This window comes from Mus caroli, unplaced genomic scaffold, assembly GCF_978045245.1.
Source record: "Mus caroli unplaced genomic scaffold, Mus_caroli_1 scaffold_8, whole genome shotgun sequence".
Taxonomy (NCBI): domain Eukaryota; kingdom Metazoa; phylum Chordata; class Mammalia; order Rodentia; family Muridae; genus Mus; species Mus caroli.
The window spans coordinates 46,951,267-46,977,197 of record NW_028227263.1 but is presented as its reverse complement, the minus strand read 5'-3'; the positions used below and the strand labels follow the sequence as shown (position 1 = coordinate 46,977,197).

The window sequence follows — 25,931 nt, the reverse complement described above, 5'->3', positions numbered from 1 at the left end:
TTCTGGAGCAGCATCTTAGTTACTTTTCTATTCTTATGATAAAACATCACAACGGAGAGCAACTTGGGGAGGAATGGGTTTATTCCATCTTACATCTCTCAGGTCACTGAGGTAAGTCAGGGCAGGAAGGCAAAGCAGGAACCAGGAGGCAGGAACTGAAGCAGAGAGACCATGGAGGAACAAGGCTTACTGGCTGGTTCCTCATGGCTTGCTCAGTTTGATTTCTTATACAACTCAGGACCGCCTACCCTTCCCCCAACCCCTGAGGGATGGGACTTCCCACATCAATCACTGACTTAGAAAATGAGCCTCACACTTGTCCACAGGCCACTTAGGTGGGGATGTTTTCTCAGTTGAGTGTCTCTCTTCCCAGGTGACTTTTGTTTGTGTCAAGTTGACATAAAACTAGTCAACACACTGGGCTGGCGAGATGGCTCAGTAGTTAAGAGTGCTGACTGTTCTTCTGAAGGTCCTGAGTTCAAATCCCAGCACATGGTGGCTCACAACCATCCATAATGAGATCTGATGCCCTCTTCTGGAGTCTCTGAAGACAGCTACAGTGTACTTACATATAATGAATAAATAAATCTTTAAAAAAAAAAAAAAACTAGTCAGCACAAGCAGGGTTCATTGACAACCTCAGCTAGACTTCAGAATACACGCTCTGCGCTAGATTTTTACCACCGGAACAAAATACCAGAGTAAAACAACATCATAAGAAGTAGGATTTATTTTTCAATACTTGGCAACTTAACTATTGCTACATGGTGTCAGGGAGCACGTGTCAGAACAAATGACATACTCCATGGTGGGCAGGAGCCAGAAAGCAAGAAAATACAGGGCCAAGCAACTACACCCCAACTCGAACTCTCTGCCACTTCACAGTAATACCATCAAATTATTAGTCCATTAATGGATGAGCCCATTAGGAAGGTGCTCAAAGACTTCTCCATAGCACCACCAGCCTAGGGACCAAGGTACCAACTTGTAGAGCTTTAAAAATAATTTTTTTTTTTTTTTTTTTGGAGACAGGGACTCAGTATATAGCCCTGGGCTATCCCAGAATTCACTAAGTAGACCAGGCTGTCCCAGAACTTGCAGTATTGGAATAAACGGCATGTACCACACTACACCTGATCTAATTTTTTCTCATTTTTATTTGTTATGTACGGATGTGTGAATGTGCATGGGCACCTGTGTGCTACAGTATGTATGTGAGTGAGTTCTCTCCTTCCACCTTGTGGATCTCAGATATCCTCAGGCATAGAAGCAGGCGCCTTTATCTCTGAGCCATCTCTCTGGCGCCATGAGGCCTTTCAGGGGACACTCTATACTCATACCAAACCATAATGCCTCCCGTCTTCCACGATCTCTAAGCCTACCTGAGCCAGGCAGTATCAGGCTCTAACACACAGAGGTCACTCCACACAAAGGGCAGAGTCACCATTACCCTCCTGCTGATGAGTGAAGTCAGGCCGAGGGGCAGGCATCGATGTAGTCAGTGTTGTCCAGTGACAACACTGACAGTGTGACAACTGTGACAGTGTCCTGACACAACAGGACAGATGCTATTGGAGACCCACCTTCTTCCTGGATTGCTGTGCTCCTGTGACAAGCCCTGCAGTCCTTCACAGAGGCAGCAAGTGGTCCCACGCCACCCTCTAAACCCACACTGTCTGGCTCCGGGAGGTCAGGTGGACTCAGAGCCGTCCCATTCTCTCTCCATCCACTTTAAACTGCTCAGTGCCACCATGTGCTCCCGCTGTGTCCTCTCCATGGGGCCCACACTCCACTCGGACAGTGCAGTCACAGAACCACGCAATGCACACAGCCCAGAAGATCCTGGTCACACCTGCATGAGCATCTGTCCACACCGACACCTTACACTCATTCCTCACACACACAAGCCCAGCCCGACATGCAAATGACCAGTCACAAATACAGTGACAGGAACCCTGTGAGGAAGGAACCTGTGTGAGTTGGTGACAAAGAGGCAGAAGGGAAACCTGGATCCACAGCAAAGGCAGCCCCATTCTTGGTTACATCCAAAGCCATGTAGTCACATGTCCCCAGAGCCCAATCACCCCAGGACTACAGTCACTGTGTGTATGCACTCACACACATTCTAGGAACACCTACATTCTGATAACCACCCCATCTACCTGAGGCAGACACCCCAGTCTTCAAAACACCGCAGCCCACCATAACACACGACCAATTCCATGCTTATCTACACTCCTCCCTTCCAAAACTGGCCCAAGAGTGGAACAAAAGCCCAGTGCCCATTCCTACCGGCTCCCTCTCCTCCCCTCCCCCCTGGCGCCCAGACAGACCCTTTGTCCTCCCGCAGCTGAGCCCAAGTGGGAGTCTAGGCAAAGCGAGAATAAAATCAGCTCAGGCTGCAAGGCAAGCAGGAAGAGCTGGCAAGCGGCAGGCACAGACAGGAGAGGCTCCACGGGATCAGCAGTTTCGAGTCCCAGGAAGAGGGCGTGGCCAGGTAAGAGCCAAGTACCTGGGTTAGTGGTTGGCTAAAGTGATGTCTTGTTCTGAGGGGCGTCCACCCAAAGTGTGAGACTATGCTGTGTGTCAGGGTGTATGTGGGGGTGGAGGGGTGTGTGTGTGTCCGGGGGAAGAGCAGGATAGTGGCTCACTGAGCCAGTTTCACAGGCTGAGACTCTGAGATGGGAGAATGTTGACAGAATCCCTAACTTCTCATGTGTCCTTGGACTCCCAGACGATTGACTCCATGGTGGAAACTGAGTCTCCCACTATCGTGTCCCCACAGTTCCCTCAGCCTAGGACAGAGGTGGCATTAGAATGCCTAAGTATTGGCACAGTCCACCACACTAGCAGGCAGACTCCTTTTGTCGAGACCTGCCTTCCTGGGTCTCAGCCTAGAGAGTAGCTGTGTCGTAGGCTAGCTAAGGACAGCCCTGCTGCACTCTGACGACCTGTCTCATTTCCCTCTGTGCATGCCTGGTCGTTCCTTGAGGACACACCTCCCCCTGGCAAGGGCTGCCGGGTACATGGTGGACTTGGGCTGGCAGCCACTATCTGGGCTACAGTCCTTGTCCACCAGGAACTTATTTCTTATGACTCTGAGGCAGGGGATCCACCTACATGGTCCTGCATAGGCTAGAAGAGGCAGGATGATCTGCAGATGGGACAATGTAGGGAGAGGCAGATAAGAAGCAGAGATGAGCCATGGAGTAAGTTCCCACAGAAAGGAGACCTCGGTCCATTTACAGACCATGTCAAGTACTGACCTTGAGTTCTTAAGGACCAAGTCCTAACCAGGGTGAACGGCCTGCAATCTGTGGTGTGTTTTCATACACACCCCTTCACTGACCCTCACAGCAAACATCTCAAGGGCAGGCTCCCTCCATATGACTGCTTCCTCACAACTCCTATAAGAGTCAACTTACCCACACCCCATGCTCTAAAAAGGTAAGCCGATAACTGGGGCATACTACAAATGCAGCGATTTTATATACTTCATCCAATAGTTATAGTTCTCTGGCTAGGAACTATAACTGTTCTGTTTCAGAAATGGTGCCAGTGGCTTGCCTAGGTGAGATCACACCAGACTAAAGGAGGATGAGAGCTCCATGCAGTCCCTAGAACCTGGATCTTCCCACTGGAGACTAGAAACATCTCTCACTCTTGCTTTTACACAGCTAATTCTGCCCTCTCAGGAATCTCTTTCCTATCTCTGCTCCAACTGTGTTTATTATCCTTTCTGAGCTCCCCCAATTCTCCTGAGATCTCTCAAAGGACCTCCTCCCTCGCTCTGAGATCCAGAAAGGCAGGAATTATTATTGTTCAGCACGTGCGCGCACACACACATTCTAATAAACACCAGTTTAAATAATACATGAACTTGACCTTGAGCTAAGTACTGAGTTCCTAGTACACTACTATAGAGGAGAGTTTGATCAAGGGAAAGTACCTACAAGAGATCTAAAGGCGACACAAACACACAAACACACACACACACACACGTCTAGTAGGGTAGCCCTAACCCTTTTACCAGAGACTACAGTTCGTGCAAAGAGACCATCCCTATACAGACATTTTGTCCAGGTTTTTGCAAACTCCCTGAAGGTCCCTCTTCAGAACTTGGGAGTGGTCTTCCTGTCAGTGGTAGCCATGGAACACCACTCAATTCTAGTTGAAATCCCTTAAACACTGCATAGTCTAGACTCCTATGAATCGTTCCACCACCACCCCCTCTTTTTAATCTCTCCTCAAATTATCTTATTTGAGTCTGCCATCTGTTTCCTGCAGAGCCTGGCAGGAAAAGCTTACCAAATCTGAACAGGAAAGGGCAATATGGCTCCCACTGGAAAGGAAGAGTGGACACAGAAGGCAGGGCTGGCTCACCGCCATCGGGAGTCAAGATGGGGTGATGGGGTCAGTAGGTGCATGGTGTGAGTGCACGGGAAGTGAGTGATGAATGAACTAGTGAAGGGAAGCCTAAATGTTCGGGAAGTCCACCAGCAGGCCCATCTCCGACGCGGTCCGTGTCCTCTCCCCGCAGGATGCGAGAGACCCCGGGGCGCGAGGAGTCAGAGCCGGGCACGGAGGCCCCGTGCGCCGCGTCCTGCCACGCGCAGCGCATCCTGCAGACGCTCAACGCGTACCGCCGGAGCGGCACCCTCACCGACGTGGTGCTGCGCGCCGGAGGCCGCGACTTCCCGTGCCACCGCGCGGCGCTCAGCGCGGCCAGCGCCCACTTCCGCGGCCTGTTCGCGGCCAGCCGTCCCGAGCGCGCGGCGGCCGTGGTCCCGGTAGGACCCGAGACGCCGGGGACGGCGGCGGCCCTGGCCGTGGTGCTCGACTACGTGTACGGCGCGGGCGTGCGGCTGCGCGCCGAGGACGAGGCGGCTGCTGTGCTGGCGCTGGCCGAGCGGCTGGGCGTGGCCGGGCTGCGCGAGGCCTGCGCGCGCTTCCTCGAGGGCCGCCTGCGCGCCGCCAACAGCCTGGCGCTGCGCCGCGTCGCCGCCGCCTTCTCGCTCGCCTCCCTGGCGGAGCGCTGCGGCCGCGTGCTGCGCCAGGCCTTCGAGGAGGTGACGCGCCACGCCGACTTCCTGGAGCTCGCGCCCGATGAGGTGGCGGCGCTGCTGGCCGATCCCGCGCTGCGCGTGGCGCGCGAGGAGGCCGTGTTCGAGGCGGCCATGCGCTGGGTGCGCCACGACGCGCCGGCCCGCCGCGGGCAGCTGCGTCGCCTCCTGGAGCACGTGCGCCTGCCGCTGCTGGCGCCCGCCTACTTCCTGGAGAAGGTGGAGGCGGACGAGCTGCTGCAGGCGTGCGGCGATTGCCGCCCTCTGCTGCTCGAGGCCCGCGCCTGCTTCATCCTGGGCCGGGAAGCGGGCGCGCTGCGGGCCAGGCCGCGGAGGTATGATGGCCTCCGGCTTGCTTACCTCGAGCTCCAGCGAGACCTAGTGTCTTCCCCAGCTCTGGTTCCTTCACTGTCCATTTTGAAATGTCGCCGCTTCATAAGCTTGGTACCTGGCGTCAGTGAAGGAGGAATGCATTCTATTCCATGCCCCATCTCTCATTCTCACAAACAGGTCCCGTAGGGATCTGCCCTCTGGGGTTCCACAGGCTAGTAAGACAACTAAACCTACAAAGACATACAAAACACCCACTCCACCCGTGAGATGCCAGACCCAGAGACTATAGTCTACAATGGCCTTTCATACCCAAGGGACTGAAGGCAGGGATTAATGCGGTCTCTAATGCTGAGTATGAGGTCGGGGACACAGTGGGTTAGGAAAGCACTAGCCAGAGAGTTTGGATATCCTGATGAGGCCAAAGGGTGGTGGGGAGCTTTGCGGAAAGCCTGAGTTAGCTTGCTCATTGCAATTCCCTATTAGGAGGTGGCTAGGGGAAGGCAGGGTACAGTACATTAGCTGGTGGTGACAGAAGAGTCATATTCAAAACTAAGCGTGACTCTGAGAGCCCGTAATCCATAAGCCTCAGTTTTCTCCTCTGTAAAAGGCGCAATAATCCTAACAGCCATCTGAAGGACTAAACAACAAAAGGAGAAGAAAGGCTCCCCCCCCCCTCCCCAGCAGACTGGGGTAAGAGTTAGTGACTTCTTCCTGTCTGTAACCAGAGGTCAGGATGGAAGTGGTGGCTTCCAGGGGCAGCTGCCAGGGTAGGCAGAAAGCCAGCGGGCATTGTCTGGTGTGATCAAAACAGCAGAAAGGACCTGGGCTTGGTGCTGGGAGCCTGTAAATCCAGTGCGGAGTAAGCAGAAACAGGATAGAGAACAGAGGCTGTCAAAAAAGCAAACCCATGTGCTGAGGATATAGCTTAGAGGAGAGCACACTAGCGCTCTGGTTCAGTAATCCCCAGCACCGTTTGGGGGACAGGGGCGCACAGCATGAGAAGAACAGCAGTGTAGGTGTGGATCTAGAGGTCTTGAATTTATCCCCACCCCAGGTTCATGGACTTAGCTGAAGTGATTGTGGTCATTGGCGGGTGTGACCGAAAGGGGCTCCTGAAACTGCCTTTTGCCGATGCTTACCACCCAGAAAGTCAGCGCTGGACCCCACTGCCTAGCCTTCCTGGTTATACACGCTCTGAATTTGCCTCCTGTGCACTTCGAAATGATATTTACGTTTCTGGTGAGGGTACAAGTAAAATAGGAGCCTCTAGTTTCCCACCCACCCCCTTATATTTCCCTCCAGTGAGGAGATGGGGGCTGGTTAGTGACTAAAAATGTGTGGTCCAGCAAAGCCTAGTCACGATGGGAGTGCTGATGATGGGGTTTGGGCCAGAAGCCTTAAGCCTTGGTGTTAGTCTTTGCTCTGACAAGAGGCTACCTGGTATTCAGTCGGCCATTTCCTGGTCCCTAAACTCCATCCTCATTTCCTAAATGGAGACCCTGTAATAATCCTAACACCTCGGAGAATGAGGACGGGAATGAAGGCAAAGTTTTAGTAAAGAGAGATGACTGTGCCCCAACCACTCCACCACTGTGCAGACAGACACTCTGCTTTCCCTTGGCCCAACACACATTCTCAGTGACACTTGGGGACACTCCTGCTTTGCTTCCCTGAGCACAAGATGTGTCACACCACAGGCACCCGGTGAGCATTACTGCCCCCTCTCTGGATCTCTTAGGCCTGTCCCTACGGTCTTAAGCCCTCCTTTGGATTTAGGAGTTTGTATGGCTCTTTGGGGGCGTTGGGGGTTAGTAAGAGGGCTATGAAAGGACAGCTGCCTCTTTCTCCATAGGAGGTCACATCAATAGCCGTGACGTCTGGATGTTTAGCTCCCATCTGAACACCTGGATCAAGGTTGCCTCAATGCACAAGGGCAGGTGGAGGCACAAGATGGTGGCCCTGCAGGGACAGGTAGGCACATGCTATGGCTGCTGCCCTAGGATCCAAGGCAGAGATGGTCGGGGGGGGGGGCAAAGGCAGAGGGATCTGAGGCCCCCAAAAGATAAGGACTTGCTGAAGATCCCATAATAGTGTTAACAGTCATCATTGCAGCTGGGTACTTAGGAAGCTGAGGCAAGAGGGTCATGAGTTTGAGGCCAGCCAGGGCTACATAGCAAGACTGTCTCAACATTACCACCCCTACCAGATAAATAGCCAACAGTGAGGAATACATTGGTGAAAGGTTTAGGCTTTGGTACCAAACAGACCAGGGATTGAGTCTTGACTCTCCCACATATAAACAAAATACTGCCAGTTATATTTGTAAACATCGTTCAGCAGTCAAAATCAGGAAGTGGTAGGTGGGTTGTAAACCCTTAGAAACCACTCGGGTTATTACTAAACATCATTTGCAGCCGAAATCGTCGTCACTCGGACACCAGCTCCCTGTCACCTGCATCGACTAGGGAAGGGTTCCTGAACTAGGGAGAGAGGAAGTTGGCCAGGCAATAGCTGTGCTGCGACGCCCCTGATGGGCTCAGAGAGTGAAGCTGTGGGGCGCTGGAAGCGCCTGTAGCTCTGAATCCAGGGGCCCTGGCCTCTGTTCTTGCCCTCAGCTCTTTGCAGTAGGTGGCTTCGATGGCCTGAGACGCCTGCGCAGCGTGGAGCGCTATGACCCGTTCTCCAACACCTGGGCGGCCACAGCGCCCCTGCCGGAGGCCGTGAGCTCTGCAGCCGTGGCGCCCTGTGCTGGCCAGCTATACGTGATTGGGGGCGCAGGGCAGGACGGTGTCAACACTGACAAGGTGGGCTCAGGCTTTGTGGTTAGGGGACTGTAGAGAAAACTGTACAGGAAACAGTATAGCCTACTATGTGCAGGCTAGATCTGGGCACTGGTGTGAGCCAGTCTATTTCCTAAATCCCATCAGCACTCAGGGAATCTTGACCTCAGCCAAGCACACGCCTTCAATCCTAGCACTGGGGAGGCAGAGGCAGGTCAATCTCTGGGAGTTCTAGGCCAATCTTGTCTACAGAGCAAGTTTCAGAGCAGCCACTACACAGAGAAACCCTGTCTCGGAAATCCAGGAGAGGGAGGGGGCACTCCTCAAAGGTTACTCAGTCAACAGAACACTTGAACTCTTCCGATGGTCCATAGATTTTAAAAATGAAAAAATCGGGGCTGGAAGTGTGGCCCAGTATTCAAGAGCACTGACTGCTCTTGCAAAGGACCAGAGTTTGGTCCCCAGCACTCCTGTGTTAAGTGGCTCACAACTGCTCACAACTGCCTCCAGGTTTGTCTGGCTTTCTGAAAGAACCCATTGATGCACACAAACACATAAAACAAACACATAAAAACAATATTTTTAAAAATTAGGAGTTGGGCAGTGGTGGCACACGCCTTTAATCCCAGAACTTGGGAGGCAGAGGCAGGCGAATTCCTGAGTTTGGGGCCAGCCTGGTCTACAGAGTAAGTTCCAGGACAGTCAGGGCTACACAGAGAAACCCTGTCTTGAAAACAAACAAACAAACAAAAATTAGGAGAGGTAGAACTGGTTAAAATGCTTTTCCTCTATTCAAAAGATGATGATGATGATCTATTAAAAGCAGGGATTGTAGAAGCTCTGGGTTTGATCTTTTGCACTGTATAAGCCAGTTGTAGTGGGATAAAAATTAGGATGCTGTGCCAAGTAGCAGAGCAGTTCAGGGTGAGGCTCTTTTACCAGTCTTCCTCCTACAGGTGCAGTGCTTTGACCCCAAGGAGGACCAGTGGAGTCTGCGGTCCCCAGCACCCTTCTTGCAGCGGTGTCTTGAGGCTGTCTCCCTGGAAGACACCATTTATGTGGTGGGAGGCCTCATGAGCAAAATTTTCACCTATGACCCTGGCTCAGATGTCTGGAGAGAGGCAGCTGACCTGCCCAGCCCTGTGGTAAGTGGGCTCCCTGGCAAGCTCCTGCACTGGCCCATTCGGGGGTACAGACCCACTCCCAAGGCTCTGGAGCTCCAGGCTAGAGGTCTTGCATGATCCCATTGTAAATGGTTTCACTTAGTCCCCTTGCTTGTCCTCCCAGTGACAAATCACCTCTCATTTCAGATGAGAAAGACCTTAGAGAGGTTGGTCTAGGACCAAAATGTAAGGTAGGACATAGAATTCAAGTGCTGGGGCTGAGTAAGGGAGTTGGTCTGTCCCAAAGGTACCAACTAGCAAAGAATGGGCAAGAGACCTACCTGCTAAGTTCCCTATTCCAGTGGCATCAGTGACCAGAGGCACAAGTTCTGACTCTCACAGCCCCTTGCTCCCCCTGCACCCACCTGTCACCCCAAAACTCCAAAGAAACTATGTATCAGGTATAATTGGTGGTTCCTGTCCATTTGGGTCCTGGATGACTCAAGGCTGAGGCTTCCAACTTCTCTGAATACGACTGTAGGGCGGTGTCACTGTTCCCGTGTGTACAATCTTCCAGGCCTGGGTACAATCTTCTAAGCATATCTTTAGCTTTCTGGCTAAGATCAAATGAAGGCTATGCCATATTCAAAGTAGAGGATGGTTATTCTTTGAACTGTGCAATGAGACCTAAGACATAAAGTATGTGACTTATCTCGATGCCATCCAGACTGCCTGGTCAGGCTGTAGGGCAAGGCTTGGCCACATAGCAGAAGTCACCGGGTGCATCTCAGTTAACTGTTTGTCTGTCCCCACTCAGGAGAGCTGTGGCGTGACAGTGTGTGACGGGAAGGTCCACATCCTTGGTGGGCGGGACGAACACGGGGAGAGCACCAGCAGTGTCTTCACCTTTGACCCTGGCACTGGGCAGGTGGAGGCCCAGCCATCCCTGCAGCGCTGCACCAGCTCTCATGGCTGTGTCACCATCGTGCAGAGCCTGAGCCGATGACTCAGATGGGGCAGCCTTAGCCAAGAGAACATTTGGGCATGGCACTTGGCTCCCCTCCTGGAACCTCCATGTGAACAGTCCTTTAACTTATTTCCCCTCTTCTTACAGAAATAAAAGCTTTTTCAAAAGTTGGGTGTGGCCAGGCAGTGGTGGCGTACGCATTTAATCCCAGCACTCGGGAGGCAGAGGCAGGCAGATTTCTGAGTTTGAGGTCAGCCTGGTCTACATACAGAGCTCCAGGACAGCCAGGGCTACACAGAGAAACCCTGTCGGGGGTGGGGAGTTGGGTGTGTTCCAACTCATGCCTGCTTAGCTAGAGAAGGATCCCTAGCCTCCACTCCTGCTTTTGCAGCTTGCCAGGACTCCTGTGCCAAAGCAAGCCACTCCTTAGACCACTGTAGGAGTGTATGAACAGATAAATTACTCAGGTCTGGGCATGAGAGGCTAGGGGCAAGGTGCCATCCATCAGATTCTGTCTGGTTCTGTGTTCTCCTTCCGCCTGAGTTCTGGGGATCAGGCTGGCATGGCAAACACTCCCAGCTGAGCCATGTCACCACCCCCACTTGTATGCTGACATTAGATATTAGGTCCTAACATTGATTTTGGAGGAACACTTACATTCAACCTTTAGTGCACCCATTACCCCATTTACTTTGCTTATTGTAGATATTACAACTTCTGAGTCATGGTACCTGTGGGGAGGTCAGAGAACAAACTGTAGTCAGTTCTTTCCTAACAGGTAGGTTCAAGGGACTGAACTCAAATCATCAGGATTAGCAGCAAGAGCCTTTACCCACTGAGCCACCGCTCCAGGCTCAGCTGTTTTGTTTCAGGGCAGAAGACACCACAGCCACAGGCCAGGATGTACCTGGACTGGCCACATCCCCAACATCAATATGAGGCACAACTCTGATGCCACAATACACTCTGTATGGCTCAGGGATCCAGGACACTGAGAGAACTCCTGGATGGGAGAAAGGATAACACACCAGAGATGCTGACGCTACAGTCCTGGGTCCTGGCCAGCCCCAGCTGCAGACACTCATTTGCACTCAGATTGCCTTTTGAAGACGAGCCTGTTTGTTTTCCCATCTCTCCCATCCTCAGTGCCCTGAGGGTCATGTCTGCAGGATCTCTCCAGCTGGGGCTGCCCCATCACAGCCAGGCACAAAGGCTGCGGTCCCAGCTGAGCTTCAATAGCACAGATTAGGGAACTGTGGCCATCTGGACACCGCTGATAATGACAGTGAGTGGGCGGGTGGGCAGGTGGGGACGGGAGTGCAGGACAGACCCACGGATCCTGCCTGTCCTCACCCCAAGAGGACACAGGACAAAGCACTGGCACCTATCACATGTCTATCCAAGAACAATAGGAGCCCATCCAGGGCTCCTGTTAAATTGGTGGGGAAAATTAAAACCAAAAACCAACCCATCTCAGTCAGGAGGGACAGGATGGCAAGTTCAAGGTGTCCCAGGTGACAGCCATAGCCTATCTACATGGGTAGCTTACCAGACGGCAGGATGTATCATCCAACATAGCAGTGACACCCCCAGTGGACAACTGCCCAGTCTGAGCAGCTGAGACTTTCACCTATCATAGCTACCCAGGGCTGCAGTTTTATTTGTAATTAGAGCTTGAGAGCAGTTGACATTCCCAGCTTTGGGTCTGAAGTTAATTCTCTGCCTGGAAATGAAGATGGTGAGGTAAACCCTCAGAGAAATAGACACGCCCCCTTAGACAGTGAAGATGAGGCTGTCAATCAGAATGGGTCTATTATAGCGATGCTCAATGTTACTAGTGGGCTAGGGGGTTAAAGTCACCTCATAAAGATTTTAGCATTAAAAGGCAATAGCCCCAAGGAAGAAAACAGTATTGAAAAAAAAAACGATCACAGGTAGGTGGACCTGAGTTGCTGGCCAGTCACGCACTCCCACCCCCCCCACCCCCCACCCCCCCCCCCCCCCCCGGCAAAGTTCGTACACTTCAGCATTGATCTCATGCTGCCAACATGTTCCAAGTTCAAGTCCAGTCTTTTGGTTTTCCCTTCCCAGCCCTGAGATTCCTGCTGGCTTAGAGGAGTAAGATTCCCTACTTGGTCCTCTATAGCAATGCTGTGATACAGTGACACCTCCTGGGTAAGAAGCAAACACCATCTCACAGGCTGATTTTTTTTGATTTTCAGACAGGGTTTGTGTGTAGTCCTGGAACTCACTCTGTAGACCAAGCTGGCCTCAAACTCAGAAATCTGCCTACCGCTGCCTCCTAAGTGCTGGGATTAAAGGTGTGCCACCACTGCCCTGGCAGGCTGAACTTTTAAATATCTAATAGAATATGTACAACTGATGTGCCAGACCAGACTTAACTGAGCATGCTCAAAGGCCTTGATTTTGTGGCCCAAAAAAGGGTCAGGTCTGGAGATAAGGTTTTCAAAGCCACTGATACCACATGGATGCTAGCAGTTTTGCCCTTCTGTTCCTAGATAGGTCCTCAGTAGTACTTGTTTGCAACCTCCCTCTGGCCTCCCCAGTCATAAGTTTATGACTGTTTTGTCTGTGTACCTACTGAGGCCAGAAGAGCTGTCAGATCCCCTGGGACTAGAGTTTCAGTTGTGTGTGAACATCAATTACACAGGTGCTGGGGATCTAACTTTGGGTTCTCTGGAAGAGGAACCAATTTTTTTCATGAGGTCTCATAAAACACTCTACCAGAGTCCAGTAAATAACTAGCTGTGTTAGTGTCTGGAAACCTCAGATGTCAAAAATTGTATACTCATGAGTTTAATCCATCAGATGAAGATTGCACACTTTATTCATAATACCCTGAGGCAGAGGCCAGCCAGGGCTACACATTAACACTTTTTAAAAAGGTACATCTGTACTCATCATGTAGAGTTGGGTAACAGGTTGTGGACATGGTCAGTGTGCACCCAACATAACTTTAGTCCTTACCCCACGCAAAGCTACATAGGTGAAGACAATGAGAGAAAGAGCATTGATGGCTCACGAAGGTGAGCTTTTGAGCACCAGCCAGGCTACAACCGGGCTCGACAGCTTCACTCTCAAACAGAAAAGAATTCCCAAGCTAACATTCATTCCCCACAAAACACACCAACAGTAAATGCTTCCAAAATGAATTTTCCAAAACAGTGCCTAAGTACAGGACTTAGAAATATATGGATTGCCGGGCAGTGGTGGCGCACACCTTTAATCCCAGCACTTGGGAGGCAGAGGCAGGTAGGTGGATTTCTGAGTTCAAGGTTCCAGAACAGCCAGGGCTACAGAGAAACCCTGTCTTGAAAAACAAAAAATACATGGATCCTTAAAACATATGGACAGGCTTTACATTTCAAACTCCCAAGCTCAAATGGCAGTAGAAACTCCCTTTTTATCTTGGGATGCTGAGACTAAAACAGTATAGCATGGCAACAGAGCCGTTCTACTCTCTCCTGCAGGGGTGTGTGCATGACAAATCAGCACACATGCTTTCATAGGAAGCACCTAACTCGCTGGGCCATCTGCTTTCATTCTAGAAAAAAGAAAGAAAGACTACTCCAGGCCAGAGACACAGCAGTCTCACTCTGTCTTATGTGTGCTTACTATGTCCAAGGACCTGGATTCCATCAAGAGCACCAAAACCAAACTGCTCTTCTAACCCTCAATTGTTCATCACAGGGTCAGGATGCTGCCCTGTGGCCACCAACTTCATGGAACCATGACTTCTCTGGTCAGCTCTGCTCATGCCCTCCAGCTTAAACCAACAGAATAAGCATGGCTCCATAGGCAACATAACTCAGTCAGTTGAATACTGGACACAATCCAGTCAGGCCTTGTCTTTGTTCAAGATTTTATTAAATGTCTTTACAAGGTAACATCCAGCCTCCAGATGCAGCTACCAAGACCCTGAAACCAAATAAAATAACAATGGTAAGAGAAATGCACCTGTGTGCCTTCATTTACTACACTCCCACTCAGCCTGCCTTAATACAGCCCAGCACAAAGGCTTGATACCACCTTCACCAATGCCCACAAGAGCTGGAAAGTCTTGAGCAAAGGCATCGAACTAAGTGGGTATCCACCCACTGACCGACTTGTCAATCGGACACCACATCCCAACTAGTATTCTCCCACATTAAGCTAAGAACCCTATTCACAAACTGAAACATCAGAGGAAAGACCAGTAAAAGCAGTTTGGCCCGGGAAGGTCACTGCAGACATACCTGTTATGCTGTAGGCACTGGCTGGGGCATGGCCGGTGGCTCTGGCTTCCCACCCTTCTGTTCGGAGATGGGGGTCGTGGGCAGGATTTCATCTTTAGGTTCCACGATGCTCACATGATCAGGCAGAGGCTTCTTGGGACCAATCTTACCACTTGGGTCCCAGGGCAGCATGATCTTTACTTTGATGCCCAGCACACCTAGAAGACGCCCAGGTTAGGGCTGAGCTGGCGTTTCCCCACCACAGTGGACGGCGGGGAAAGCAGCTATCCAAAAACACTGAGCTCTGTTCCCTTCTCAGACAAATGCCTCTAAATCAATCAGTGCGCAGGACACTTTTGCCAAGGGAACCATGTACAGCACCACAGAACATGGCACTGACAGGGACCAAGAGCAAGACGTGGCCATTCTGACTCGTCATCGTGTCATCACTGAAGGGCACAGAAAGCTGTGTCTAACAACTGACCTCACCATTTCAGCAATGCTACTTTCCCAGCCCCTGAAGGGAATCCACAACACCTCCTGAACAGAAGTCTATATAGAAATGCCACTCTCTGCCCTAGGCATTCCTAGCTACCCAGTTTTTAAAGGGACACAGCTACTTACCCTGTCTGAGGAGCACATGGCGCACGGCTGTGTCAACATAGTAGTTAACAGGGTCTCCACTGTGAATCATCAGACCATCCACAAACTTCATGGACTTGGCCCTCTGTCCTCGGAGCTTCCCAGACACCACAACCTCGCAGCCCTTGGCCCCACTCTCCATAATGAACCGAAGCACACCATAGCAGGCCCTTTGGAAGACAAGATTCATCTGGTATTACCAAAGACACAACCTGCCTGTTCACCCCACCAAGTTTGGTTTTCACATTAACAACTCTCCAATGGTAGACAGAAGAAACAACCAGTTAGACCAGAACAGCCATTCACTGACCAAATGCTTTCCAGCCTTGGCCTGCGCACTAGAATCACCTCTAGAAAATTTTATACCCCCATGCCCAGATCCTTCTCTAAGCCAGTTATCTGGGCTGGCCAAACTCAAAGAGAGGTATGTTTTCACATCTTACTAGTTAATCTATTACCATGCAGCATGCACATGATGTGACTGCATGGAGGCCAGGAGACAACTATAGAGTCATGTTTCGTTCCTTTAGACACCAAACCCAGGCTGTCAGGCTCGCCTTTGTCTGGTGGCCAAGGACCTTGCTGTCAGGACAAGGTTGCAGAAGATCCACCAGACTGTCTTGAGTTATGGGTTAAAGGTGTGCAACACAAGCCACACCTGGCAGGAATGTGCATTTTTTGAGAAGTGTTTACTGGGTGGCTCCCAGCTACCACCTTAGTTGAGAAGTACACAAAACTCTCCTAAGTGCAGGCCATGGGAGGCCCCTCCACCTCTACAATCCACCCCACCAGGAAACCTAAGCATTAATGGCACCAAAAAACCCTTTAGCCTATACAACACTAGGAAGCTGGGAGTGGTGGCGCACACCTTTAATCCCAGCACTAGGGAGGCAGAGGAAGGAGGATCGGAGTTCGAGGCCAGCCTAGCCTAAGGTCTCACAGAGAAACAAAATCCTATTAAAGCCAGGTGTGGTGGTACACACCCTAATTTCAGCAAGCAACCTGATTTGGAGGTCAGCTAGGCTATACAGTGAGACTTTGACTCTTAACAAAGAAGCAAATTGGCCTTCTCAACATCTAATCCTTATAACAAAGGCAAGGTTTTACAACTTCTGAAACAATGTCAGGCCCCTTACCTGATCTTACATCACTTCTCAGTGCCCTAAAATTTACAGGAAATTTTGGGTCTTTGAGAGGGCCTCCCCTGAGACGAGCCTCTGTTTTGAGGCTGAGCTGGCTTTGGAGCTTTGCACTGCTGATTTTCTACCTCCAGTGCTAAGATTAGGGGTAGGCATTATGAGCCCTGGCCAATTGCTGGTGTAAATGTGTTTCCCATCAGAACTGCTATCTCTATATCCACACAGTGGATGCATTAATTAGTAGAGCTGCAGGACTTCTAGCTTGTTTTGGAACCTGCACTGCTAAGCGTTGCACGACTCCCAGGTGCAGTGACAGGCAGGATGCTCTCCTGCTCACCTATCAAGGGTCCTTGCTAAACCAAACAGAGCAGATGCCCCTCCCTGTATGATTCTATCTACTCATTTCATTCTCAACGTACCCGTACCCACAGCATTCCCTCGTCACAGCACTAACCATTCTTTCGGGGCTCATCCCGCAGCCCAGGCTGGCCCTCCCAGTGCTGGCATACAGGCATGTGTCACCAACAATAGGCCCTTCATCCACCAGCCTACCACTAGCCTAGTTAGCCTAACTAGGTTCAGTGAGGGGATGAGCTACACCACCAGAGACTAGATGATTCTGTCAATCAAGTTATTTGCTAACAAAAAATGCTAGCACACACTGATCCACAGGAGGGCATGACCATCAAGTCTCAGGACACTCACCTTCGAACCGCAAGCCCCCCAAGGAGTTTGTAGCGTAGAGACTCTGCCTGGGCAATGGCACACAGACCTCTTGTGGCCACTTTCTCTGCATAAAGCTTTAAAGAAAGCAAAGTACATTCCTGTCACTCACCCATCTTCAATCAAGCCATTTAATATAATATCCCTTAGATACTCAAGTATCTCCACTACCCACACAAGGCAGCGATGAAGGCTGAAAACGCCCTTCTACTCTGGCTCCTCACAATCACAGTAAGGATAACCCATGTATTATTTCTACATTAGACCACCAGAATATACTGTTTGTGGTTTAAGACAGGGTCTCACTACAGCAGCCCTGACTAGCTCTGCACCGCCGTCATCCTGCCTTCTGGGTGCCAGGACAAGATATGCCCCCGCTCAGTCTAAAACCCCCGGGAGATAAAGCAGAGGAACCCACCTCTACGCTGCCTTCAGGGAAGCCAAAGCGCTTCTGGACAACTGCGGTCAACTCTCTGATCCGACGGCCCTTCTCCCCAAGAACATTCTGTGTCCTGTAGAGGGAAACGCGATCATTCAAGATCCCACCCGCCATCCACAGCACGGCCAGCATACACGTTAAATGCAAGGTAAATTCTCTTCAAGTGCAGTTCTAAAAAAGCAGTTACACCCACTGAGGCCAGATTTACTGCTTGGTTGGCCCAAGTTGACACAGCATCTCAGTGCACACAGTGTTTACAGGTGATAACCAATGGTATTTTTACCTGGTGGCTAAAATAATGATTTCTGTCCTGGTTGGTGTGACTCGGACTTCAACTCCAGAGTAGCCGTCTTCAGCCAGCTCCCGAGTGAGAAACTCATTCAGTTCAGCTTTGAAGATGCCGTCAGCTACAAACTGAACCAAAGGAAACAAGTTACCTCTGAGGTGAAGACAGGGTTAGTCAGAGCAAGCCCAATGGCCCTACAGCAAAGCAGCAACCCTTCTCAGACAAATGCCTCTAGGTCATCTTTAGGAAGTTTCTTTGACCACAGTGCTTTCAGCTGTGCCACAGAACGCAGCCCAGTGAGGCATCTTGGACAAAGACAACACTTCCTACTCAGACTCGTCATCACCTCTTCATCGAAGGGCTCTACGGCATAATCTACACCCAAAAGACAAAAAGAAAAATCTGTCTCCAAGTAGCACGTGTACAGTTCATCCTGCACAGCCGGGGCTGTAAGTTGTACCTGGGATATGAGAGGAATCCTGACTCAAAACAGCTTTATCACCTGTGTGCGTAAGCACAAACCACAGACCATCTATTTCTAAACCTGACAATCTGCACACTTTTCCCCCATGAAATGATTAAAAGAAAAAAAACACAACCACAGGGACGCTGCAGCTCCGGGTCCCGAGTGAACACGGCAGCAGTCAGTAAGTAGGCTTTCAACTATGGCCACTTGCAGGATCACGCGACTAAGGGACTGCTAAACTTCACTTACTAAAGAAACTGGACTAGATCTGATGGCACACGCCCTCTAACTGTGCCACAGGATTGCTATTATGGAGACCAAGAAACGCTCAAAGGTGTCTAGTCCGGAACTGGAGGCGCCCGGTGTTCGAGTCGGTCCAGAACTCGAGGAGTTTGTCCCTCCCTTGCCCAGACACACAGCACTCGCCCGGCTCCGGCCCAGCACACAATCTACGGCCATCCGAGGCTCGAGGAGACGGCAGGCGGCCCCAGACGCTCCACAGGACTGATCACGGAGCCACAGGCCTCCCTGGCACTTCTAGAACCCGCGGCGGACTCCCGGACAGGGCCCAGACGCTTACCTTCCTCTTCTTGGAAATCTGCACCGCCATCTTGCAGCCGCGCGCCGCTGAAAGGAAAGGAAGTGGCTCGCGGGCGGAAGTAGGTATATAGGGCGGGAGCAATGACGCCACGCAGCGCGGCAACCCTTACAAGTGTTCATGGGAAATGAAGTTTTGCGTCTAAAACGGCGTAAAAGGGTGTGTGTGTGTGTGTGTGTGTGTGTGTGTGTGTGTAACCTAGCAACCTGTAATGTAGGCGGAACAGGAAGTAGACATCTAGTTCCGGTCTGAAAGTGCTCTGTACCCAGCGTGGTGGAGCGCGCTTGGGGTTCCAGCACTAACGAAGTAGAGGGTCACAAGTTTAAGGTCATCATTGACTACATAGCGAATTCGAGGCCAGCTTGGTCTGTATGAGTTTCTGACTCAAAAGTAAAAACGTAAATAAATAAAAAATTTGAACAGAGCAACCTTCAGACTAGAGGTGCAAACCACAGGCATAAGCACACACTAACAGATTTTACCTCCTTCACGTCCACACTAATGAAAACTTTCATTGAAATGTATTTAGAGGACCAGCTGGATGGCTCAGTAAGTTACAGAGTGAGTGGGACAGTAGAAAACCATGGCTGCGTATACATATACGCAAGCATAAAACACATGTGCGCGCGCATGCACACAGATTTAATATTATTACAAAGATAAACCCTGATCCATGAGATGGGCATATTTGTAGGATTTCTTTTTTTTTTTTTTTTTTTTTTTTTTTTTTGGTTTTTCGAGACAGGGTTTCTCTGTGTAGCCCTGGCTGTCCTGGAACTCACTCTGTAGACCAGGCTGGCCTCAAACTCAGAAATCCGCCTGCCTCTGCCTCCGGAGTGCTGGGATTAAAGGCGTGAGCCACCACGCCAGGCTTATTTGTAGGTTTTCTGGTAGTGAGTACCTCCACTAGAACCTGTGGGGGGGAAAAATTTTTTTTGTTTTTTTTGTTTTGTTTTTTTTTCCGAGACAGGAACTTCTTTGACTCTCAGCAAGGTGGAATACCAGCAGCAGTGGCTTGTCAAAATAATAAAGCACCAGGGCTTCGGGGGACAGACTGTTGAATAGTATAAATCTAGGCCACAGGACCTTCCCTTCACACAAACCCTGATGTCCACACCAGCAAAAGTTCATTGCCCAGAGGCAGAACCTGCTGATATAACTTGTACTGCAGTGTGTGGCGCACTTCACACTGGAAACACGGAAGTCTGTTTCACTCAGTATTAATCCCACGGAACAAAAGTAAAAACTATTACTTAAACTCTTTTAGATAAATTAAGCAAGTTTTATTTTCTATCAGACAGGGTTATCTCCCCAAAGTGGGGTTTTAAAGAATAGCATCAAACATAGAAGTGGAATTTATATAACTCAAAATTTCTAAGACTAGGTGGTTTCCAAGGGTTGAGAGATTTCCAGGGGAATGTTGGCTACACAGGAACTTGGCAGAACATCTTATCAGGGTGGAAGTCAGGGTATAATGGAGTATGGAACATGTCAAATTCCAGAAAATGGGTTGACGACAGGATCAAACCCAAGTGTTACAGAAAACAGGAATGAACTTATTTTGACCTTGTAACAAGATGGCTTCTAATCATGGGACAGAGTCAGACTGGTCTGTCACCTGACGAAGCTGTTTCTCCATTTCTAGTGCACCACAGCTATGGCTGCCTTCTTATAACTATCTCCTTGTATCTGAAGACCTGTGCCAGCTGCCCTGATGGCCGTGCTCAGAAAATTCAATGATGCCTCTCACACTAAAACCATGACTCAGGGCTGGAGAGATGCTCAGTGGTTAGGAACACTGGCTTGCCTACCAAAAGACCCATGTTCAACTCCCAGTCCTACATGGCAGCTTACAACTGTGACTCCAGTTTCAGGTGCTCTGATACCCTTATACAGACATGCATGCAAGCAAAACACCAGCGCACATGAAATAAAAGTAAATACCTTTTAAAAAATGACTACCATTTATACTCAGGATGTCAATACTGATGGAGGGCACATGACCTTGAGTGCTGAAGTCACAGCGGCCAGTCTCTGTCCTAGGTAAATTCCAGGGGTTCACAGTCTTATACACTCTTTCTTTCTTTCTTTCTTTCTTTCTTTCTTTCTTTCTTTCTTTCTTTCTTTCTTTCTTTCTTTCTTCCTTTCTTTCTTTCTTTCTTCTTCTTTTTTTTTGTTTGTTTTTTTGTTTTGTTTGTTTTTTGAGACAAGGTTTCTCTCTGTAGTCTTGGCTGTCCTGGAACTCACTCTGTAGACCAGGCTGGCCTCGAACTCAGAAATCTGCCTGCCTCTGCCTCCCAAGTGTTGGGATTAAAGGCGTGCACCACCATGCCTGGCTTCTACCTTAGTTTTTGAAGTAGGGCCTCTCACTGAACCTGGGACTCTCCATTCCAGTTAGGCCGGCTGGCCATCAAACTCCTAAAATCTTCCTGTCTCCACCTCCAAGGCTGAGGTAACTAACAGGCTTGTGTGACCATTACCCCATTTTACATGAGGGCTCCATGTATTTGAGCAGGACACTACAGTGGCAGGAGAATGTGAGAAGCAAAGTGAAGCAGGAACCTCTGAACTGGGCAAGGTGGTTCATGCCTGTAATCTTGAAGTAGAATAAGGTAGGAAAAAACAGTTATTAGATATTTGTCTAGAGACTCACTTAGTGACTTACTCAAAGCACTGCTTATACTGCCTGTTTAGCAAGCATGATGTCATTTGCTACCTGGAATAAAATGATGTGGAGAAATCACTGGGCCAATGGGTTACTGTGTTTAACTTGCTAACTGTCAAGTATGCTTCTGTGGACTCCTGCTTGCATTCCTGCCCCACCTTGTGTTTTAGGGTATAAAATGAGAATGCAAAGTAGACAAGGGAATCAAAGCTTTTCAGGATCTCTCCTGGCTTCTGTCTATCTGGTGGCATCTGTCTTCCACTCTCATTGGTATCAGAGGGCTTATTCCAGGACAATTCCCACAATAATCTAACTTTTGGGAGGTGGAGCCAGGAGGATCAGGAGTTCAAGATTGTCCTTGGCTATGTGTGGAATTCAAGGCCAGGCAGGGCTGCACCAGAGATTGCTGACAAAAATAAAACAAAACAATAGGGGGTGGGGCTGGAGCGATGGCTCAGTGGTTAAGAGAACTGACTGAACTTTCAGAGGTCCTGAGTTCAATTCCCAGCAACCACATGGTGGCTCACAAACATCTGTAATAGAATCCAATGTCCTCTTCTGGTGTGTCTGAAGACAGATACAGTGTATTCACATACATCATACATTAAATAAATAAATCTTGAGGGGCGGGGCATGGTGGCAAATGCCTTTAATCCCAGTACTTGGGAGGCAGAAACAGGGGACCTGGTGAGTTCAAGGCCATTTTGGACTACATAGTGAATCCCGGGACAGCCATAGTGAGTCTCTCTCTCTCTCTCTCTCTCTCTCTCTTTCTCTCTCTCTCTGAGTGTGAGTGAGTATGTGTATGTGTGTGTGAGAAATTTTAATCCAAAATACTCCTTATTCTTAGAAGCCAGCTTTCTTCCTTGTTAGTCCCTTGTCTCCTTCCCAGGCAAGAACTGTTCCCACCCTATAACCCTGCACCCCTTTCCTCCCTACCAGCTTAATAACCTCCCCTCCAGCCTAAAGTCACATAGTCTCTGCCATCCTTTTGGTGGTCTTCCTTCATTCTGGCTCTTTGCTTCCATGATCAACATGGCACTCCTGAGATGGCTCAGCGGTTAAGAGCGCCAACTGCTCTTCCAAAGGTCCTGAGTTCAGATCCCAGCAACCACATGGTGGCTCGTAACCATCTGTAACAAAATCTGATGCCCTTTTCTGGTGTGTCTGAAGATAGCTACAGTGTACTTACATATAATAAATAAATAAATATTTTTAAAAAGTTATTTAAAAACAAACAAACAAACAAAAAAACCATGGCACTCCCTTCTAGTTTGTGCTTCTTCTAGATGTTTCCGCAGCATCCTGTGTGCCCTCATCACAGCCCTGGAGCTTTCATGGGGCGGCCAGAGCAGAGCTAAGTGTTTGTCTGAGGGTTTCTATTGCTGTGATGAAACACTGTGACCAAAAGCAAGTTGGGGAGGAGGGGGTTTATTTGCTTACATTTCCAGGACAGGAACTCAACAGGGCAGGAACCTGGAGGCAGGAGCTGATGCAGAGGCCATGACACTTGCTCCTCATGGATTGCTCAGCCTGCTCTCCTATAGAACCAAGGACCACCAGCCCAGGGATAGCACCATCCACAATAGTCTGGGCACTCCCACATCGATCACTTACTAAGAAAATGTTTTACAGACTGGATCTTATAGAGCTCTCTCTCTCTCTCTCTCTCTCTCTCTCTCTCTCTCTCTCTCTCTTTGCTTTTTTGAGACAGAGTTTCTCTGTATAGCCCTGGCTGGCTGTCCTGGAACTCACTCTGTAGACCAGGCTAACCTTGAACTCAGAAATCTGCCTGCCTCTGCCTCCCGAGTGCTGGGATTAAAGGCCTGTGCCAACATTGCCCAGCATGGAGGCATTTTTCTCAGTTGAGGTTCCCTCCTTTCAGATACCTCTAGTTTGTGTGCCTAGTTGACATAAGACCAGCCAGGACACTGTTCAAATGTGTTTTGCTTCTGCATTGCTTTGTGTGAGACTCCTGAATAAGCAAACTACTTGTGTTGGCTATTCCTGGTTGTCAACTTGAGTATATCTGGAAGGAACTACAATCCAGAAATGGAGGGCACACCCGTGATCCAGATCTTGAGGTTGGAAGACACAGGCTTCTGACCTGGATACTGACATGGGATGACACACTTCTGATCCAGATCTTGAGGCATAGTGGCCATGAAAAGCTTAGGCCCAGGCAAGGTAGTACACGCCTTTAATCCCAGGAGACTGAGGCAAGGAGATCTCTGAGTTCAAGGGTAGCCAGGAACAGAGTAAGTTCTAAATTCAGGCATGGTGGTACACACATTTAATCTGGACCATACCTTATGCTGGAGGCCTACAGAAGGATAATGGAAGAAGGAAGGCTCTCTCTTCTTCACCTGCTTGCACTTACTTGCCAGCACATCTGTTGGAACCTACTTCTTCAGGATTCCAGCTTATACAGAAGACCAGCTCAAACACCTAGCTTTATGGAACTGAGAAACTACTAGATTCTTTGACTTCTCGTTTACAGCTGCCCATTGTTGGGTTAGTTGGACTGCAGACTGTAAGTCACTACAATAAATTCCCTTAATACATAGAGACATTCCATAAGTTCTGTGACTCTACAGAATCCTGAGTAATAACCAGGGGTGCTTGGCTAACCTGGAGGAAGACCTACACCATGGAAGGATCATCTGTCCCCAGGAGAGCACCTAATACCCATGACCAGAAGCCACGGCATCATAGATAATCATTGATTACACTAAAATTGATCAGCACTCACTCAGAGCCTCAACTTGAATCTCTCACATGAAAAAGAAAAACACCGGGGGCTGGTGAGATGGCTCAGTGGGTAAGAGCACCCGATTGCTCTTCCGAAGGTCCGGAGTTCAAATCCCAGCAACCACATGGTGGCTCACAACCATCTGGAACGAGATCTGACTTCTTCTTCTGGAGTGTCTGAAGACAGCTACAGTGTACTTACATATAATAAATAAATCTTTAAAAAAAAAAGAAAAGAAAAAAAAAGAAAAAGAAAAACACCAAGATATTGCTTTGCTGGTTTCGCATCATGGCTAAAGGGCTGACACTTCTAGAGATATTTATTTATTTATTTATTTATTTATTTATTTATTTATTTATTTATTTAATGTATGTGAGTACACTGTAGCTGTATAGATGCTTGTGAACCATAATGTGGTTGCTGGGAATTGAATTTAGGACCTCTGCTTGCTCCTGTCAGCCCTGCTTGCTCCAGCCCTGTTCACTCCGGCCAAAGATTTATTTATTATTATAAATACACTGTAGCTGTCTTCAGACAGACACACCAGAAAAGGGCATTGGATCTCATTACAGATGGTTGTGAGCCACCATGAGGTTGCTGGGATTTGAACTCAGGACCTTTGGAAGAACAGTCAGTGCTCCTAACCGCTGAGCCATCTCTCCAGTCCAGAACTGGCACTTCTGAGTTCCTTACTTATGGTAAAAATAAGCTCTGGGGTGTGCAAGGGTGAGGGAAGGAATGCCTTCACACTGTCAGTGGGGTATAAATCGGCATTGCCTTTTTTTGCAGGGTAGATTGAGAGTTTCCACAAAAATGTAACCCTTAGACACCTTTTAGCCCAACTAAATAAATATATTCTGGTTTTCTCTCTCATAATTCTTTTGCTTCCATTTCTCCAGTGCAGGGATTATTGGCAAGCACCACCAAGCTTGACTCTAAGGAGCATCAAAACAAAACAAAACAGAACAGAACAACAACAAAGCCATCCTATGCAGTTGGTAAGCTGGCTCAGCTTGTAAAGGCACTTACAGCCCAGTCCTTACAACCTGGGTTCAAACCCTGGAACCTACATAAACGTGGGAGGGAAGAACTGACTCAACAAGATTGTCCTCTGATGGGTATGGCAAGGATTACAACTACTACTATTTCTCCTCCTCCTCCTCCCTCCCTCTCTCCCTCCCTCTCTTTCTCTATCTTACAAACACACACACACTACTACCACCAACAACCACAATAAAGTTAAAAATATCAATCTTGTTTACAACATATGAGAAACTGAGTTTTTTACTTGGTTGAATTCCTGGGATCTCTTCTTGGTCTAGACAAGCCGCTATAGAAGAACCAAGGAATATGACCAAGAGAAATCTGGGACTGTCTGCTGAGTCCTGGAGCTGGAGAGATGAGACCGCCCGAGCCCTTCCCCACTCCTCTTTTCTCTTATGAGTTGATGTTTGGCAAGCTCAGAGAATGAGTAAAGGTAAATTCAGTCATGTCAGCCCCTTGGCCTTATTCAGTTTTCCAGAACCAAATTGGCAGGAAGCCAGGGCACACAGTCGATTTATATCCTTGGATTTAAATGGATTTGGTTTAATAGATATGGATTTAAACCTTGCCTGGGGCCATCATGAATGCCTTCCAAAAAGCTAGGTGGCACATGGCGATAAACCCTGGGACAGGTCGATTCTGGTCAAGGTCATTCTGGACTATGCAGTGAGTTTAAGAACAGCCTCAAAAAGGGGG

At 49.2% G+C, this 25,931-nt stretch overlaps 2 protein-coding genes and 2 non-coding genes across 4 annotated transcripts; 1 reads left to right on the top strand and 3 right to left on the bottom strand.

Annotated features, from left to right (window-relative positions):
• Positions 1–4,065: 4,065 nt before the first annotated feature.
• On the top strand, positions 4,066–10,293 carry Klhl35 (kelch like family member 35). The gene is made up of 6 exons (XM_021168678.2): positions 4,066–5,398; positions 6,451–6,635; positions 7,249–7,367; positions 8,012–8,200; positions 9,133–9,321; positions 10,097–10,293. The coding sequence occupies exons 1-6, from the start codon at positions 4,542–4,544 to the stop codon at positions 10,283–10,285; spliced, it is 1,728 nt and encodes a 575-aa protein (XP_021024337.1). The 5' UTR covers positions 4,066–4,541; the 3' UTR covers positions 10,286–10,293.
• A 3,819-nt stretch (positions 10,294–14,112) lies between these two features.
• Positions 14,113–18,895, bottom strand: Rps3 (ribosomal protein S3). Its single transcript, XM_021166269.3, has 7 exons — positions 18,757–18,895; positions 17,708–17,838; positions 17,404–17,497; positions 16,968–17,062; positions 15,106–15,293; positions 14,503–14,699; positions 14,113–14,185 (listed from the first exon to the last, which is right to left on the bottom strand). Exons 1-6 carry the CDS (start codon positions 18,784–18,786, stop codon positions 14,506–14,508), a joined length of 732 nt encoding a protein of 243 aa, XP_021021928.1. The 5' UTR covers positions 18,787–18,895; the 3' UTR covers positions 14,113–14,185; positions 14,503–14,505.
• LOC115031591 (small nucleolar RNA SNORD15) lies at positions 14,792–14,936 on the bottom strand. The gene has a single exon (XR_003837266.1). It is a non-coding gene; the product is annotated as a small nucleolar RNA SNORD15 (small nucleolar RNA).
• On the bottom strand, positions 17,923–18,069 carry LOC115031592 (small nucleolar RNA SNORD15). Its single transcript, XR_003837267.1, has one exon. It is a non-coding gene; the product is annotated as a small nucleolar RNA SNORD15 (small nucleolar RNA).
• Positions 18,896–25,931: the final 7,036 nt, after the last annotated feature.